General features: G+C 48.3%; 1 protein-coding gene across 9 annotated transcripts in view; it reads right to left on the bottom strand.

Annotated features, from left to right (window-relative positions):
• The window catches only part of ICA1 (islet cell autoantigen 1), a 1,066,176-nt gene that overhangs the window by 704,843 nt on the left and 342,841 nt on the right, over positions 1–18,492 (bottom strand). For all 9 annotated transcript variants that reach the window (XM_069648510.1, XM_069648512.1, XM_069648515.1 and 6 more), the window contains one exon: positions 4,651–4,749. In XM_069648510.1, coding sequence (XP_069504611.1) covers positions 4,651–4,749 — 99 coding nt within the window. The remainder of the gene's footprint in view (positions 1–4,650; positions 4,750–18,492) is intronic.

Here is an 18,492-nt window from a genome sequence, read left to right as displayed (position 1 = left end):
GAACCGAACCGGCGGACCAGTCCCAACAACCGCGGTAGAGCCACGCGAAGGTTTGTCAAATACACTAGGATATCGTCCGCAAACAAGGATAATTTAAACTCATGATCCCCACATCGCACCCCGAGAGTCCTTCGTCAGCCCTGATTGCGAAGGCGAATGGCTCCATTGCCAATGCGTATAACAGAGGAGAAAGGGGACATCCCTGCCACGTACCACGAGAAAGCGAAATCCCAGTGACATGCAACCATTGACCAACACCCTAGCTGAGGGACCATTGTATAGCGCGGCGATCCACTTGCAAAAATTGTCCCCAAAGCCCATTTTCCGCAACACTCTCCCCATGTACAGCTACTCAACCTGATCAAAGGCCTTCTCCGAGTCCACAGACAAGAGATAGGCCTCCAAATCTTGCTTCGACGACTCATACATTAACCCCAAGGTCTTCCTCACATTAGCCGACCTCTGCCGACCAGGGATGAATCCAACCTGGTCGCCGTGAACCAGGGAGGGAAGATAACTGGACAGCCTGTTCGCCAAGAGTTTGGCCAAAATCTTAACATCTACGTTAAGCAGTGAAATGGGCCTATAGGACTGACATTGCTCAGGATCCTTCCCATCCTTCAGCAACACCACTATGAGAGCTGACATCATAGAAGAGGGCAGAGAGCCTGAGTCCAGGGCAGTGTTAAATGCCTTAGCCAGAAAAGGGGCCACCGCGGAGCAGACAATCTTATAAAAACGGACCGTGACGCCATCTTCCCCCAGAGCCGTACCGCTCTTCAAGGAGGTAATAGCATCCTTGGCTGCTTTTATAGTTGTCGCCCCAATGGCAAGAACCTTCTTTCCAAAGGAATCAATTTTCAGATTCGCATTGTCTGGCTGAGTGGCACACTTATGCTGTGTTCGGGCCTTGCGGCTTGCTGCCGCCGAGACCACAGACTCTGGAACAGGTTGCAAAGTGAGGCACTTCGGAATAGTATCTGGAGCCTTAGACTTTCTCCAATCTTCCTTTAACTGCAGGCTCCGTAAAAGGAGGTTTCATATTACGGCGGCCCTCCTGCAAAACATGATCGAGTATGGGTATGGAAAAATCTGCCTTACTGCGTTTACCCATATGGTCGAAGAGGAAACAATCTTTCTTCTCCTCTTCTGGAATTAGGCCAAACTCCTGCCCGGCCTTGGACATCGTGGAATGGAACACTCCGAGATCGCCCGGAGGTGAAGGCTGAGCCGGGTTATCCGGTGCATCTTGGTCTGGGTCTGTGTCCAATGTGTTGGCTCTTCTTGGGGACGAGGAAGCAGTGGAAGTTGTATCCCTCGGATCAGTACTCTGGTCTGTGTCGACCAGATCCCCTTCCTCTTGTTCTCTCCTACATGGACTGAATGTACGTGGAGGTGGAGGTCTAGGCGTGTTTGTATCTTAGGGTGTGTGCCCTGGTCTCTAGAGGGATAGGTTGGATCCCTTTGTTGAGGGGTAACATGTGGCTGTCCATACGGTTGCATTATTTGAGCTTGAGGAAGCGGAAGTCTGGCATCAAGCTGACCTAATGGAGACTGCAATGTAGAAAGAACCTGCAAGGAAAGCAGAGATTGAAGATTTATAATTGGGTTTTGTGTCTGCATACCGTTTATTCCTGCAGAAGTTGATGTCAGAGTAGGTGTTTGAGACCTTAGAGGCGTGGTTTGCCCTCTAGCTGGTCCCTGGATATGAGGATCAGATGTTCTTTCTACAGGGTCAGATTCAAATACACCTTTGTATTCATATTGTGAAGGCTCAAAATCTGACGTAATCTCATGCTGAAGAATGTCTTTTGGCATGATAACTGGATACAAAAAGGAGAAATTACCAGGGGAGCCTGATCGTGCTGTATCATAGTCCCGGTTGGGGTTTTTAAAATACTCTTAGCGGACAATGCGTTGCCTTCTGTCAGGAATTCTGAAATTTCCGACCTGGTGCTCGACAGATGTGTAGGCTTTTCAGCCGACGACTTTTTCTTGGTCGTCTTCAGGGTGGTAATCGTCAAGGAGGTCAAAGTGATTGTCATAGACCCTGACGAAGATGCGGTTGACGAAGATTTGGCCGTTGACTGGTGTCTTGATGACTCATGGCTAGACTAGGATCTCCAAGATTCTGATGAGGAGTAGTGCTTTTTGCCACTCATGGTAGACTTTCAACAACGAGGTTGAGGAGGATGTCATAGTCAGTTTGTTAATATTTTTGTCAGTTGACAGAGGAGATTTCCTGGATGGGTCCGCAGATTTTGAGGAAGGGTGCAAGACCTTCTCCCTAGATTTGCTTAACAGAAACCTCGACGACAGACCCTTGGAAGAGTGTCTGGACACTGAATCAGACTTTTCACCAATGGGCAGATGTTTCTTCACTGATGAAGTGCGCTTGGCTTTATCATGCCCCAAGGGTGATTTTGCCTCACCCGTCTTGTTTCTTTGCCACCGTGTACTCAGATCTGGACCTCGGTCTTGATGTTGACCTCCTGTCAGAGGGAGTGGTTTCTCACCCACTCTGTGACGAGCCGCCCTCAAATCCCAGATAGGCTCCCTCGTTGAGCCAGCAGATAAGGCGTCGGTTCCTTTCCTTAAGGGTCTTTTGAGAGAACCCTGGCAGATGTCGCAGCCGTCGGCCGAATGGTTCAGATATAGGCAGTAAAGACACTCCATATGCCCGTCTCCCTCGTAAATGTTTTTTAGGCTGCAGGTTTCGCATGGCCTAAATAAGACTTCTTAGGTCCTGAAGTGTCCATGGTTGGTCTGGAAACTGATGAATGTCAACATTGCATGTACCGGAAGATGAAATTTTGAAGCAAAAAGTCATTTTTGAAGAAATGTAATTTTCTCTCAGGAGAGAAACACGAGGAATCCCAACAGCTTGGAAGAGGGGAAACTGCTGGGGCGGAGCTATACACTTGATGTCCCATTAGTGCTGCCAAAAGCACCCACAAAGAGGTTGATGCGATGCTCAAGGTGTCAAAATTTTCCGGAGGCAAATTACTAAGTCGAAGTTACCAGAGTTTCCCAGCCTGACGACTGGGAATATTCACAGCATGTGAATCCATTAAAGATCCAATGCTGGAGAATTATCGCTACCTTTCAAATGATGGGAAAAGTAAAATGGAGTGAAGATTCTTAAGACATTTTCGTAGATGGCCTCGAAGTGTGGAGCCAGGGGAAACGCTACCTATGACGTGTGGGGGGCTGCGGTGGGGGGGGGGTTGTGTCCGTAGATTGGCAGTGGACAGAGTTTAGGGGATCTTCTATACATAACCTCCAGGGGTTTGCGGAGCAGTCTGCTTCCCCTGGAACCTAGTCTCCTTAACACCATAGTTTGCCTGCCACACGAGACAGGACAGAATCAGCAACCTTTAGCTAAACTGTTTAAAAGGAGACGATTGTACATCCTAGGTTTAGAGTATGGCTACAATGATCTACAGGGTAGAAGGGAAATTGCAGTCCTCATTCCCTAATTTAGCAAACATCTAAATAAGTAAGTTTAATTCTGTCCACAACAAGCCGCGAGCACCAACGACACGTCTTCAATGAAGACAATAGCAACTTTTGAGAAAGCAGTCTTATAAAGGATAGATCTGCTTTTATTAACAACCCTATAGACATATCTGATGGCCCTTCATAAAGGGATGTTCGAATACGACTGATTAGCTACTGGCCATAGCGAATAGGCGCAGTGCTTGCTCTGGCATTATAATTTCCATTTTGTTTGCAGGCAAACTGAATGAAGTCTCACTTTTTAACAAGTGTGGTCCCTGAAAATAATCCTAGAATGAATCTTTAGAGAATGATGCAGTGAGTTAATGGTGGTTCCTGGGCCAGGAACATCTATCTACTGACCAAACTACTAGGTAAAATGTTCTGCTCCGCTTCTCTTAATTCCACCAAACAGTGCATCAAAATCAAAACTGGCTAGAATAATGATGGGAGGTAGGAGATTCACAGCCAAGGCACTACAACTGAATGTTCATTGTCATATTACACAAGTGATCATTTGACATTCAAAAATACATACCAATTAAAGTAGGTGTTTTGCTTGAGAATACCACCAATATATTTGCTGCGTCAAAAGCAACGGAACATATCCAGCAGACTAATTTTGGTAGTTGTCAGTCAGGTTAATGCTAACATGCTGCATATGAATTGGTTTTGCTTCAAAATGTCAAAGTTAATTGTCTAGGCAGAAGGTTTTGCCAAACAGGATTAAGAGAGCAATTCCTTATAATCCTAAAAGACTCCAGTACTCTAATTTTACACTGTATGGGATTTTCAGATGTCAATGTGAGTGGTGAAGTGCACAGATAGCTGGACACAAAACCGCAATAAAGATTACCCTATTTTTAACCCTATGCAACAGCATCTCAAAAGAATCCATTTGTCTCAACTTTCTTTATGATCTTCCTCAACTCTAGCAGCAGGATGCAATAGCACACACAAATTCAAGTCAGAATCTTACTTGTGTTCTATGAACCTAAGTTATGAGCGTCATTTGTTTACAATGCAGGCTTCCAAGTTAACATTCAGTAGGTCAATTTCCATTAAGTCTGTTTTCAACATGGATAAATGTTTATTCATTTCACAACATTAATTTGACTAATTGAAACTTTAAGTCCTCGATGTTTGTTTTACCTTTAACATTGTGAATTCATATGGCTGGTAACCCTTGAAACTTTCATGGATGGCTGCCATTGTGTGTGAGGTTTTTTCCCAAAAATGAAGAAGTGTTGTCTGTTAAAAAAAAATAATAACATTTATAATAAACAGAATGTTTGATGAATATTTGCAAAATATTGCATTGCGCCCATCCAAATATGCTATAAATATTTAGCAGTAACAAAATAAATTTTCCGGATGAACAAAACAAGGTTTTACAAGTAGGCATTTTACTATGTACTTATTGTTCAGAATGCTCTTCTATGAGATCAAATACTTTTGTAAACTGTGAAAACTAATTTTTGAGTAAGAAAATACAATATCTGCTCTACCCTCAGTAGATTGCCGTTTGCGGGATACTAAAAAGGGTGCCATCTTACTGATTGATTGAATTTGTTGTTTATCATATGCCTATACTAGTGTTTCAAAGCACAACCAGGCAAGGGAGGGTAAACAAAGGGAGGACAAGACAAACTATCTTACTAGGCCTAGTGTCATTGAGATTGTGCAAGTGTGCAACAAGAAGTGCAGGGGAGATGGCACAGGGCAAAGTGCACCCAGAGCAGCAGGGCCCCCGAGTTAAGTGCAAGGAAGGCTGGAACTACAAGGGGGCAATCCCAGCCTGGTAGTGCAAGATTAGCCAGGCGGCAGTGCAAGGTGGGCCAGGTGGCAAGCTCAGAGGGACTGGTCAGGGGGTCCTGATGTCATGTAAGACTCGGAGGACACAGAGCATCCAGTCAGTAAATGGAGCAGGAGCAAGGGAAGATCAGCAGAGGAGAGGGAGCGATGAAGAAGAGAAAAGGAAGATCTTGTGGAGCTTCCGGAACGTAAGGAGATCCGGCTCAAGGCAGAGAGTCAGGGAGGCCATTCCAGAGGGAGGCGCCTGAAGAAGAGAGAGATCTACCTTCCCCCCCCCCATTCTCTGCTTGGAGAAGCGATTCACCCACAGGGCATTACAAGATGAGCGGAGGGCTCTAGGAGGAAGGTACTTAGGAAGAGAGAGTTGAAGGCAGTGAGTTGTGGATGATGCGGATGGTCTTGTGAGAAACTCCTGGTGACAACAAGTAAGACAGACACAAGTGATCACAGTTAAAGGGTGTTTAATGAACAATGAATTCTGTATTCGGGTTGGAAAAACGCCTAATCTAAACCTAAATCTAAGATGGGAGCAAGCGTCGCCCATCAAATGAAAACCAAAGCAGTCCTAGTGGCGTTGTGTTAAAATAAAATAAAATGGCCTATACTAAGAAACCTATTTCCAAACCTCACATCTAATACAAAAAGGGGTGTGGGATAGTTCAAGAAAAGAAAGAAGTGTTCTCAAATAACATGTCAGGATGCAGTAGCCTGGGTCTCCCTTCTCCACGTTCTGGACAGGGGGTAAGATGAGAGCTTGGAGTATAGTGCTGTCTCTGGCACGAGACGGCTGTTCTCAGGACTGATGATGGTCAAGTCTCATTTCCTATGAAAGTCCATTCCTTCGAGGCCTGATGTGGTCAAATAAACAAAAAGTTCCTTTAACCCCTTTAGTTCCAAAGACGAGCTATCTGATTCTTAGCATTATGCTTGCACTGCCAAGGACGAGACTCTTCCCCCTTTCCAACAACACCTTCTGTGAAGCATTGCAGGGCGCCGATCGCTCGATCCGCGGCCAGCTATGCCACTAGACCAACAGGGATCCGTTTTTAGAAGCGGGGGAGGGCGTGTGCGAGGGGGCCACTTACTATGTAAGCAGCCCGGGACCCCCAACGCATGTGGCAGCACAGCTGGCCCGCCCTGGGGGCAGAAGGGCACACTAATGGGCCATCTGTCCCAAGGAAAGTGGGAAACAGTTAAAAAAACAAAATGTATGTTTATGGACTGTTTTGGTGGGGGGTCCCTAAACCACCAGTAATTCATGCCTTGAAAAGTGGGGTGTCCCTCTCCCCCCACCCCAAGTGCATGGGGTGCCATCTCATGTAGCCCTCCCTGGGGGCAGAGTTCTGCCCCTAGGAAGGGGTACATGAGATGCCTCCCCATCCATTTGGGGTGTGGGGGGGGGGGGGACTGCCACCAGGAAACTTGGGACAGGGCTTCCAAAGGATGGGGCAGTAGGCCTTGGCCACTCTGGGGGCAGATGGGCACAGTAATGTGCCATCTGCCCCTAGGTAAGTGGCAAAATAAAAAAATGAAAGTACGTGTGCATGTAGGGGGGCTGAGGGGTCACCCTAAACCACCAGTGATTTTTGTAATTGAAAGGGGTGTGGCCCTCTCCCCCCACCCAAAATAGAGGGGGGCATCTCATGCAGCCCCCCCGTGGGAAGGTTTCTGCCCCTATGTGGTCACAGGGAGGGCTACATGAGATGCCCCCCAACCATTTGGGGTGGGGGGGAGGGCTAGTAGAAAACTTGGCACAGGCTCCCCAAAGCTTGGGGCAGTGCGTTTTGCCCACCCTGGGGGCAGATGGGCACACTAATGTGCCCATCTGCCCCATGGCAAAGGGGCAAAACAAAAAAAATTAAATTTGAGAAAGGAAGCAGGATTTTGGGGGATTGGGGGCACTCTAAACCACCAGTCATTTATGTAATGAAAAGGGCAGTGTCCCCCCCACCCCAAGTGGACGGGGGAGCATCTCATGTAGCCCTCCCTGGGGGGCAGATTTCTGGCATGAGATGCCCCCCATTCATTTGGGGTGTGGGGGAGAGGGCCACCAGAAAACCTGGGACAGGGCCCCCCCCAAAAGGATGGGCCAGTAGCTTTTGCCCACCCTTGGGGCAGATGGGCACAGTAATGTGCCCATCTGTTCACAAGTAAGTGACAAAACAAAAAAAAATAAATTAAAAAAGTAGGCATGCATTTAGGGAGGTCTGGGGGCACCCTAAACCGCCAGTGATTTTTTGTAATGCAAAGGGGGTGGCCCGCTCCACCCCACCCAAAATGGAGGGGGCATCTCATGCAGCCCTCCCTGGGGGTAGATTTCAGCCCCTATGTGGCCCTACGGAGGGCTACATGAGATGCCTCCCCCATCCATTTAGGGTTTGGGGGGGAGAGGGCCAGTAGAAAACCTGGCACAGGCCCCCCCAAGGCATCAGGCAGTGCATTTTCTGCCACCCTGGGTGCAGAAGGGCACACCAACGTGCCCATCTGCCCCATGGCGAAGGGGCCAAAGGAACAAAAGTCTTTAGTTTTTATCTGTTGATGTTTTAGGGGTTTGAGGGGCACACTAGGCACCATTGATTATGATGAATGGAGGGGAACTGGCTGCTTTGCAATGCAAGCAAGTGCATTGCTGGGTGAGAATCGCTGGATCTGCGCCTAGCAATGGCACGACACGACACATTGGTGTGCTGCTTACTTCCTATGCACGGTATTCAGACAGGGGAAGTGAGCACCATAGTAAGTGTGCATTGGGCGTTGTGAAGGAATGAACGTTGTGACTACCCCCCGGTGCTCAGTGGCAAAGTGGAAGATGGGAGCATGGCAGACTAAGGTGGTTTTTGCTGGACCGACACTGATAATAAATGTGTTTTTTTCTGTTTACAGGTCTTGTTCAGTTCAAGCTTCTCCTTTAGTTATACAAGTATTGAATTTGCATTGTTTTAACATTGTATATTACGCAGGGGGTTGTTAGTGGGGTGGTTGGGAACTAGGGCAGAATTGTTGGTGGTGTGGGCGGGAGTGGGTGCTTGGGGGAGTTATTGTGGTTGCCTGGGACACACTTGCAGGGGCAGGCCACAAATTGCCCCCCATACCAGATGACCAGTGCTGTTCCCCTGAGAGGGCAGTTTGCCACTTTGCCATCTGCACAATGTTTAGTTTGTGGTGGGGGTTTCCATAACCCATTGGTCTTATTCCCATTTCCTATCAGTGTGCAGGTCACCCTTCCGTGGTCGAGATTGACTGGGATGTGCCATGTATCAGGTTCAAGGAATAGAAAAGGATGCAGATAGCAGACTTACAGTTTGGATGTGTTATTGGTGGGCTGAGTACAGATTGTAATTCTTTTCTTTTTCCCCTTTGCAGTTGTGGCTATTCGAAAGCTTCCGCCGACTTATGTAAGTAGTACGAAAAGTGCTTTTGTTATTATACATGGTAATCGGGGAGGGGGGTGGATGGTTAGTGTGGTGGGTGGGACTGTGGCTGGAGTGTCAGTGGTGTGGGTGAGAACTGGTAGTGGGGAGGTAATGTGGTCAATGATGGGTGTGCCCTGAATAGAGGATGTTGGCTGCTTTGTATGAAAAAAACTTTAGTGAACATAATAATGACTACCGCTTTCTCAAATAGGTTTGCGCTACTAATGCGGATGTTCATTTCTTCTGAGAATGAAATGCACACTTGGTATGGAGCGCTTTCCTTTTATTGGAGTGGTCACCATTTGTGTCATCCAATCCAGCAGTGGTCCCAGTGAGCCTCGTCAGGGTCCCCATCCTTTCCCAGGGGGCAAATCTGTAACGCAAGCCAGTCAAAGGTGCAGGACTGTCAGGGTGATGTCGCAGGCCTTGGGCACCCATCTCTCATGTGGTTCTTTCATCCCCCAAGTTCAGCAGTGGTCCCAGGGAGGCCCGGCAGGATCCCTCATCCCTTCAAGTGAATAGCTGTAACACAGGCTAGCCAGAGGTTCTGGATGGTTGAGGAGTGATGTCCCCGGCCTTTGGTGCCGCTTTCCCATGTTGTAGGACCATCCTGACGTTCAGCAACAGGCCCAGTGAGCACCCAGCAGGGTCCCCATCATGTCCCTGGCCTTGGGCGCCCGTCTCCCATGTGGGTTGACCGTCCCCAAGTCTAGCGACCTTCCCAGTGAACCCCAGCAGGGTCCCCATCCTCTCCCAAGCGTCAAAGTTGTAATGCAGGCCTCCCAGAGGTCCATTACAGTGGGGTGGGGGTAATGTCCCTGGCCTTGGGCGCCTGTCTCCCATGTGGGGCGACCATCCCCAAGTCCAGGGGCAGTCCCAGGGTGAAGATCATGTATGCACAGTATGCACAGTAGGCACTTAGCACTTTTTTTGCATTCAGTACTTTATTTCTTTGTTAACAATTTGGCACTTAGCACTTGGTTGCATTTAGCACTTTATCCAATTGTTAACTATTCATTTTCTCTACAGCAATTCCATTTTTTGAATGAAATTTAAAAATGAGACAGCGATGCTTTACCTTGAGTAATACAAGGTTATGAATTGTGGCAACTAAACTGCGATTGAATGTTTTGAGGCATGAGATTTGACAAGAATTTTATACTAAAATTAATTCATCTATTTTATTGTTGTTTTGATGTTGATATATTATGCAATTTTACAATGGTAATAAATTAAAAATGAAAATGTGAATATTTATGTCTGGGCTTCCTTCTCTTCCTCGCCTCTATTTTTATAATTGAGTACTCAAACTAATACAGTACTCTTCCATGCGAACCCCTTTTTTCCCCTTGGGATTTTTTGTGCTACTTTAGGGTCCCCATTCTTGCCTGGAGGGGAAAGCTGTAGCGTTGCCCAGTCAGAGGTCTAGGATGGTCAGGGGTGACTGACCTGACATTGGGTCCTCATCTCCCCTGTTGGACGACAGTCCTCAAGTGCCGCGGCAGTCCCAGGGAGCCCCGGCAGGGTCCCCATCACTCCACAGAGGGAAAAGCTGTAACGCAGGTCACCCAGAGGTCCACAACAGTGGGGGGTGATGTCCCTGGCATTGGGCTCCTGTCTCCCATGTGGGTCTTTCGTCCCCCAAGTTTCAGCAGTGGTTGCAGGGAGCCCCGGCAGGGTCCCCATTCCTTCCTGGAGAGGAGAGCTGTAGCGCTGTCCAGCCAGAGGCCTAGGATGGTCGGGGTTGATGTGTCTGCCCCCAAGTTCACTAGTGGTCCCAGAGTGACCCGGCAGGGTCCGCATCCCTACTCCGAGTGAATAGCTGTAACACAGCCTAGCCAGAGGTTCTGGATGGTTGGGGGTTTGATGCCCCCGGCCTTTGGTGCCCCTTTCCCATGTTGGAGGACCATCCTGACGTTCAGCGTCAGTCCCCGAGAGCACCCAACAGGGGCCCCATCCTTTCCCAGGGGGCTTGAGCGCCCATCTACCATGTGGGTTGACTATCCCTAAGTCTAGCGGTCCCCATCCTTTCCCAAGCGGCAAAGCTGTAACGCAGGCCACTCAGAGGTCCAGGACAGTGGGGGGGGGTGCTGAGGGGGGTGATATCCCTGGCCTTGGATGACGGCCTCACATGTGGGGCATCCATCGCCAAGTCCAGGGGCAGTCCCAGGGTGGCCTGGCAGGGTCCCCATTCTTGCCTGGAGGGGAAAGCTGTAGCGCTGCCCAGCCAGAGGTCTAGGAGGGTCGGGGGCGACGTGCCCGACTTTGGGCGCTTGTCTCCCTTATTGGATGACACTCCTCAAGTGCAGCGGTGGTCCCAGGGACCCCCCCCACAGGGTGCCCATCCCTCCCTGGAGGGAAACCTGCAATGCAGGCCAGCCTGAATTTCAGGACCGTTGGGGGTGATGTCCCTGGCCTTGGGTGCCCGTCTCCCATCTGGGTCGACCATCCCCAAGTCCAGCGGCAGTTCCAGGGTGGCCTGGCAGGGTGCAGGGGTGACGTGCCTGGACTTGGGCGCTTCTCTCCCTTTTTGGTCGACTGCCCACAAGTTCACCAGTGGTCCTGGGGCTTTAGCCGAAGCGCTCACAATGAAACTGTCCAAAATTGTATCCATTTGTGATGATTGGCACACATTCTGTCAGGGTGCCTATATTGACAGAGCATACAATGCACACTTGCTGTGGCGTTCATTTCCTCTGTCAGAATAGTCACTGTGACAAAGTATCACGGTGCAGTACATGCAACTCACCTTACCACCGTGCAGTAGAATCGGTGGGCCACAGGAATAGAAACCTTCACCGATTACAATTGATTGTGCCAGCACAAATGTGCCATTGGCACAAGGTGACATAATGTGTCCTTCACCTCTTTCCCTGAAAAGTACTGTTCCCTCACATTTGAAGTGCAGGTGAGATTGGGGGAAGTGTGTGTCTGGGATTGTTACAAGAGACGTGTGTTGAGGCAATAGCTGTGCAAATTGATAAACTGTAGGTCTGGCCATATTGGTGGATTTTCATGTTTACATTTCCTAGTGAGGATGAGGGTTGTGTGGATTATCAGGCACTCTTTCTTCCAACAGGCTGCAGGACAGAGGGCCAAGCACATCTGGGTCTTGGAAGGATGCTCTCGGTCCACTGGTTTGGTGTCGGGGGAATGCGCCTTCACCAGCTCAGAGGAGCCATCTGCGATGCCCAAGCAAAAGGAGATGTTCCCGTCCCCTTATCTTATAGTGGTGCATCTGGGAGGAAAGGATATGGCTTCTATGGGACGGAAAGGGATACGGGAGCTACTGATGGCTGAACTGGAATGGATGTTACTGGGGTTCCCAAACACTGTGGTGCCCTGGTCCCAAATGATTCCCCAAGAGGGATTGGAGAACTCCAGGGAAGGAAAAGGCCATCAACTCCTCAGTGAGGAAACCGAATGGCGAGCTGGCAAGACTAAGAGGGCAATGACGGAATTCGGACAATTCACCATGACTTCAAAGGTGAACTGATGTTTCATCGAGACCGAGCGCACCTTTCAAAGAGAGGCATGGACATTTTAATTGCAGACATTCTGAACTTTGCCCAGATGCTATGTTGTGGGGGTAAGGGTTTGGAGCCAGGTAACTGATGGATTTACTGTATTGTGTGGCATGGTAATACAATGGCGAGTAAATCTATTGACAGTGAGACTTCCTAGCCATTGCATAGTACATTGTTTTGATGGAATGTCAATGCATTGAATATGTCCGTGCTGCTCATTTCTTTGCAAACCATCACCACTTTTAGAAGCCTAATTCCACTTGCTGGCCCTTGCAGTTGTTCCGTCCTTGTGACCCTTCCCCCTTCGAACACAGGACCATATGTGAATGAGCAGGGGGTTTTGTCGAAAGTGTGCCAGCAATTGTCTGGAAGGGCCTGCCATGTGTATTCCTTATCTTCACTGTCTGCTTCTAGATCGCCTCTGCCTTTTCACCTCACCCAATCACTAAGACATTACATGGTTGCTTCTCACCTGCATTTCCCATCCACCTGCACCCCATGGGGGAGGAGAGGGTGCAACGCACGGTGGCTGTCTGTCAATTGGTACCGTGGGTTCCATCCTCGTCCCCACACTTGTATTTGTGTAATGTATAGCTGAAAATGACATCTTGCTTAGATTCTTTTGATGTTGTTGTAGGTGCAGATGTGTTGTAGCCATCTACCCACTGCTGGTCCTCAGCATTTCACCTGAGTTTTTTCAAAGTAAAACTCTGTGCTGAGAGTACATCACATTGCAGAGGGCTGCTACAGTTTGTGAGCAGAGTCTGGACATTTTGGCACACTTGTATGCTCTTGATCTGTGGCATTCAATACCACTTACTCTACTAGGTTTCATACTTTCAGAACCACAGTTACTTATTGTTTGTCTTTATGTGTTCTTTGGGCAGTTAAGGGTTCCATCAAGACAGTAGTCATGGCTTCCTGTCGAATGTCTGGTGAGGAGGCTTTTGCTGTACTGATGCAGTCCGGCTCGGAGCAAGGCACAGAATGTGCAATCTGAAACAGACACTGCTTCGGAGGGTGAGCAGGAAGTTGATTCAGGAAGTGAGCTTTCAATTGAGGCTACTTTCACCTCCTCATCTGATGACGAAGAGAATGAAAGAGTACATGCACCTCTTCTGACACGTCCAACACGCAGGGTACCTGTAAGGGTGAGGAGACATGCAGGACGTGCAAGGGCCAGATTCTGACATGACTAATGAGTCGCAGTGGGTGCCTCCAGCAACGGCTCAGCCTGTTGTGCACCCTTTCACTGGAATATCAGGGTGCACAGTGAATACAGATGGGTTTCAGCCTATTGACTTATTCAACCTTTTTATGGAGGATGGGTTCATTGCAGATGCGGTTCAGCAAACCAATTTGTATGCACAACAGTTCTTGAGGTCACAGTGACCCACTCTCAAACCCCATTCCAGAGCACAATCATGGGTTCCAACTGCCAATGTTGAGATGAGAAAATGTTGGGGTCTCATTCTGCTCATGGGAATATCGCCAAAGCTATCTCAATGTTCTGGTCTACTAAAGCGATATTTTCAACCCCTTTTTAGCCAGCAACAATGAGTAGAAATCGTTTAAGCTCTGCAACGTATGCTGCATTTCAATGACAACTTGGCAGCATTGCCCAGAACTGACCCAAATTGTGATAGGCTATTTAAACTTCAGCCATTTCTGAAGCACTTTACTCAGCAATTTTCAGAGGTGTATGTTCCTAGCCAGGACATATCCATTGATGAATCATTGGTATTGTTAAAAGGTTGTCTACTGTTGAAGCAGTTCCTTCCGAGCAAGAGAGCATGAAATGGGATCAAGGTGTACATGTTGTGCGAAAGTACCACTGGGTATGCCTACAGCATGAGAGTCTACACTGGAAAAGACTCTAGCTTAAACTCTCCAGCCAGCCCATCCCATTTAACAATAATAATAATAATAATTAGGCACTTATATAGCGCTACGAACCCTCAGGTATCGGAGCGCTGCTTATTATTACCCACAGTGTGTGGTGCTCATTTATCGACCTCGGAAGGATGAAAGGCTGAGTTTGGCCCTGCCGGGATTCGAACCTGCTTTAGCAGGCTCTGTACGGATGTCAAAGCGAGCACGGATGTCAAAGCGAGCGCTCTACTCGCTGTGCCACTTGACCGGCCATTTAGGGATAAGTGAGAAGATTGTTTGGGATCTTGTCGTACCATTGCTCCACAAGGGTCACTATTTGTATGTGGACAATTTCTACGCAGGAATTCCACTTTCAAGGAATTTTACAATGTGGGCACACTGGCATGCGGTATAATCCACAGTAACAGCAAAGGCTTCCCCAGACAACTTGTGTGCAAGAAGCTGGACAAGGGAGCATGTATGGCTTTGCGGCGGGACGAACTGTTGGCAGTAAAATTCTGCCACAGAAGAGATGTGCACATGCTAAGTACTATTCATGATGAAAGTACTTCACTAGTCACTTTGCACAGGCAGGCTCAACAAGTGTAGAAGCCCAGGTGCATTCTGGACTACAACAAGTACATGAGTGGAGTAGATAAAGCAGACCAATTGCTTCAGCTATGCCATGCTGCACGCAAGTCGCTCATGTGGTACAAGAAGTGGCCATACACATTATGCATGTAGCTACATACAATGCTTATGTTGTATACCGTGCAGCTGCTCCACAAAACAACCTGTCATTTGTGAACTTTGAAAAAGAGGTTGTACAATCTCTGACCAATGTCCATGTACAAACACCCTCCTTTCCAGAGGTAGAAGATGTGGCCAGATTGAAAGGACAACACTTTGCTGATTATGTTCCTGCCACACCCATGAAGGCACAACCATACAGAAAATGTAATGCATGCACAAAACAAGGAATGAGGAGGGATACTCGGGTGTACTGTCCCCAATGCCCTTCCCAGCCAGCCCTCTGCCTACAGCCTTGTTTCCTTTTGTATCATACAAAGGAAAAGTATTTGAAGATCGACTGATTTACGGGAATGACCATCACTGCTTGAAAGGGACCCATAGGCTCGCAATTTGTGCATGCCTTACAAAGGAATGGCACTCCTGCTCCCTGCACTGGAGGCGTGCCTTTAATAAAAATGCAACACCATTCCAACTCACTTCACTTTAGCGTGCCTTCACAAGCATTGCTAGTCCTGCTCCCTCCACTTGAGGCCTGCCTTCGAAAGGCACACCACTCGGTACCTTTCACTTGAGGCCTGCCTTCAAAAGGCACACCACTCAGTACCTTTCACTTGAGGCCTGCCTTAGAAAGAAATGTCAGTCTAGCTCCCTCTGCTCCAGGCGTGACTTGCAAAGGAACGTGATTCAGGCTCCTTCCACTTGAAGCGTGCCTTTGAAAGAAACTCCACTCCACTCCACTCCACTCCACTCCACTCATGCGTATCTTGGGAAGGAATACCACTCCTGAGCCCTCCACTTGAGGCGTGCTTTGGAGAAGGGAACACAACTTGGCAAGGCATGATAGTGCAGCTCGCTCACCTTGAGGCCTGCCTTAGAAACGTCAGTGAAGCTCCCTCCGCTTCAGGCGTACATTGGAAAGGAATGCGATTCCGGCTCCTTCCACCAGCGGCTTGCCAAACAATGAAACGCCAGTCCCGCTCCCTCTTCTCTAGGGGTGTGTTGGAGAAGACGGGAACACCATTCCGGTTCCCTCCACTCAAGGGGTGTCTTTTGAAATTAGTACACACCACTTTTGTCTCCCTCCCTTGAGGTCTAAGTGTCATGAAAATGGCACTTGGACACCATCTATATGGCAGCAGTGTCTTGTGTATCTCGTACCACCCAGCCTTTTTATTTTTTAACTTAACTAATGTCATGTTTGGTGTGACTGAAATGTCTTCTGTTGGGATTACTTGGATACGATTGGTGTGCGATTGATGTAAAGCTTCATAGTACATGCAGATGTGATTTCTGTGAATGCATGTTCACAGCACTGCAGAAATGATTTGCATGCTAGTGGATGAGTGTTTAGTGTGGGTAAGGTTGCAGATAGGAATGGTTCAACATAATCGGTGAATACCTTGTCTAAGTCTCTGGCGCCCAGTTACCTCCGGGTTCGGCGTGCGGTATAAATAAACAAAACGAATGCCAGCATACTTGCTATGTTCCTGCCGCCTTGCACAAGGTCAGCCCCTGTATGGCGCTGAAGACAACCTCATCGAGAGACGCATTTAGGAGGGTCAGATCCTCTGGTGCCAATGTAGGAAGAGTTATCTTGTCGAGAAAGGCTGTAATCTGTCCATGTCGATCTCCAGTGGGGAAGCAGCAAAGCGCCTATTTATCGCATGGTCGCCAGCTAACGTCTTGTCCTTATCCCTAATCGCTGTAATCAGTCACCTCTCCTTGAGAACAAGAGTCATACGAAGGGGTCTGTGCCCTGAGGCATAAAGATAGAGTGCCCATTTAGAGAAGGCTTTTTGGGCCATAAGAGTCGTAATGTGCGCGATATCAGATCGTAGTTTCAGCACAGGAATATATGTGGGGGATCCCATTTGCATTCAGCCATTTGCAGCTCTGAGGTCAGTTGGGATTCCTTCTCGCCTTTTCTTATATGCCCACCTAGATATAAATTGCTCTATGAGGAATGCTTTGTAGGAGTTCCAGCATTTGAGTGTGTCATATCCCCCAACTAATGTACCCCACCAAAACTGATCAGAATCCTGAACTAGAAGCTCCGTTATGTCCGGACATTGCAGTGTCATAAGGTTTAGCCTCCAATGCAGGGCTTTGTATGGTATGACTGGGAGGGTGAATCGCATGAGCAATGGGGCATGATCAGAGAGTTGTGAGAAACATGAGGGTATTCTCACTCCTACTCCCCCTGGATCCTCTTCTCAGGTGGCTAGGGAAAGGCCATCGCTTTTGGATCCTGACTCTCGGGTAGAGAAGCGAGGGATGATCACCTGGGTGGAGGGTCCTTGGGGATTGGGAGTGGGTGCCCACAGGTGAGACATGGTATCCACCTTTCCTTATTAATGACCAACCAAACCCTCCCCCTGCCTTTTCATGCTATTGTAAATCAGCTTCCCCCATTTACCCACATTTCAGCCCTGAAAGTACTGGGACGAGGAAGAGGTGACTAAGAGCAATAAACACTCAAACTCCATTTCACCACTTTGCTACTGGGATGAAGAAGATGCCTGCAGAGAGCTATGAGGGTCAGGCATGTCCCTTTAAATATGGTCAGTCAAATCTAATTAGGAATCCACACCTGCAGGTGTATAAATGGAGAATCAGAGAACAGCAGAGAGAGCAACAGGGAGACCTGTTGGGGAGAAACCAGCAGGAGACCCGTGACGTGAAGAGAAGGCTCTGGTGGGACCTGCGAGGAAGCCAGGACGACGGGTGATGCCCCGAGGAGCTGTGGAGCCATGGGGCTACCACAGATGTGGGAGCCCCAATATTGGGAGGCGTGTTGCTAATTCTGCCGGCAAGTAGGAAAGACGGGATGCCGTCTGTCGGGGAGACAAGAGGCGTGTGTAGGCGAACACACAGAGCAGAGCTCGCAGGAGACGGTCTGCCGGCAAGTGAAGCAGACTGAAGGCAGGAGGAGCCGCCGGAGAGGATGCCAAAAGATGGTGAGGTCACTCAAAGCCAGAGCACCTCAGGAAGGTTGCGCACAGATAATTAACTGCCATTCAGTGTTTATTGAATACCGAACGGAATGAAAACATGAAACAAAGCTGTAATATACAAGTTGAAAACTGAATGAAAACTCGAATCAAAGATAAACTATGCATCTTAAACAACTAGCGGAATGAAAACTTGAACCAACACTAAACTATATATATTGAGTACCGAACTGAATGAAAACGTAAAACAAGAACAATTTATGGATAGTGAATATGGGCAAAACGTATAACCGATGAAACATAAAAGGGACAGTGCCCAATTAAATGCAACCTTCATAAAAAAGCGCAAGTGTGAAAGTGCGTCACAAAAAGGTGGGGCATGAACCAGACCACCGCAATACAGTGAGCTTTATGAATGAGTACAGTGCTAAAAGGCCAAAGACTAGCACAGAGGTGTGTAACACATAATGGCAAAGTCAAGAGGCTGACAGAGAGAAGCCAGGAAAGTGTGAACCTATATATAAAGCCAAGAGGCCGAGTGAAGGTGAATCTCTACACAGGGGTAAAAGGAAGAACCAGTGTGGGCTTAAGAGCGTTGGGTTCATGGTTTCATGTCCTGTGATGGGTGGACCGTATGGTCTGACAACTGCGCCTAGACCAGGG

The sequence above is a fragment of the Ambystoma mexicanum genome, chromosome 2q, assembly GCF_040938575.1.
Source record: "Ambystoma mexicanum isolate Mex_15411 chromosome 2q, UKY_AmexF1_1, whole genome shotgun sequence".
Classification (NCBI taxonomy): Eukaryota; Metazoa; Chordata; class Amphibia; order Caudata; family Ambystomatidae; genus Ambystoma; species Ambystoma mexicanum.
This window is presented reverse-complemented; position numbering and strand designations above follow the sequence as displayed.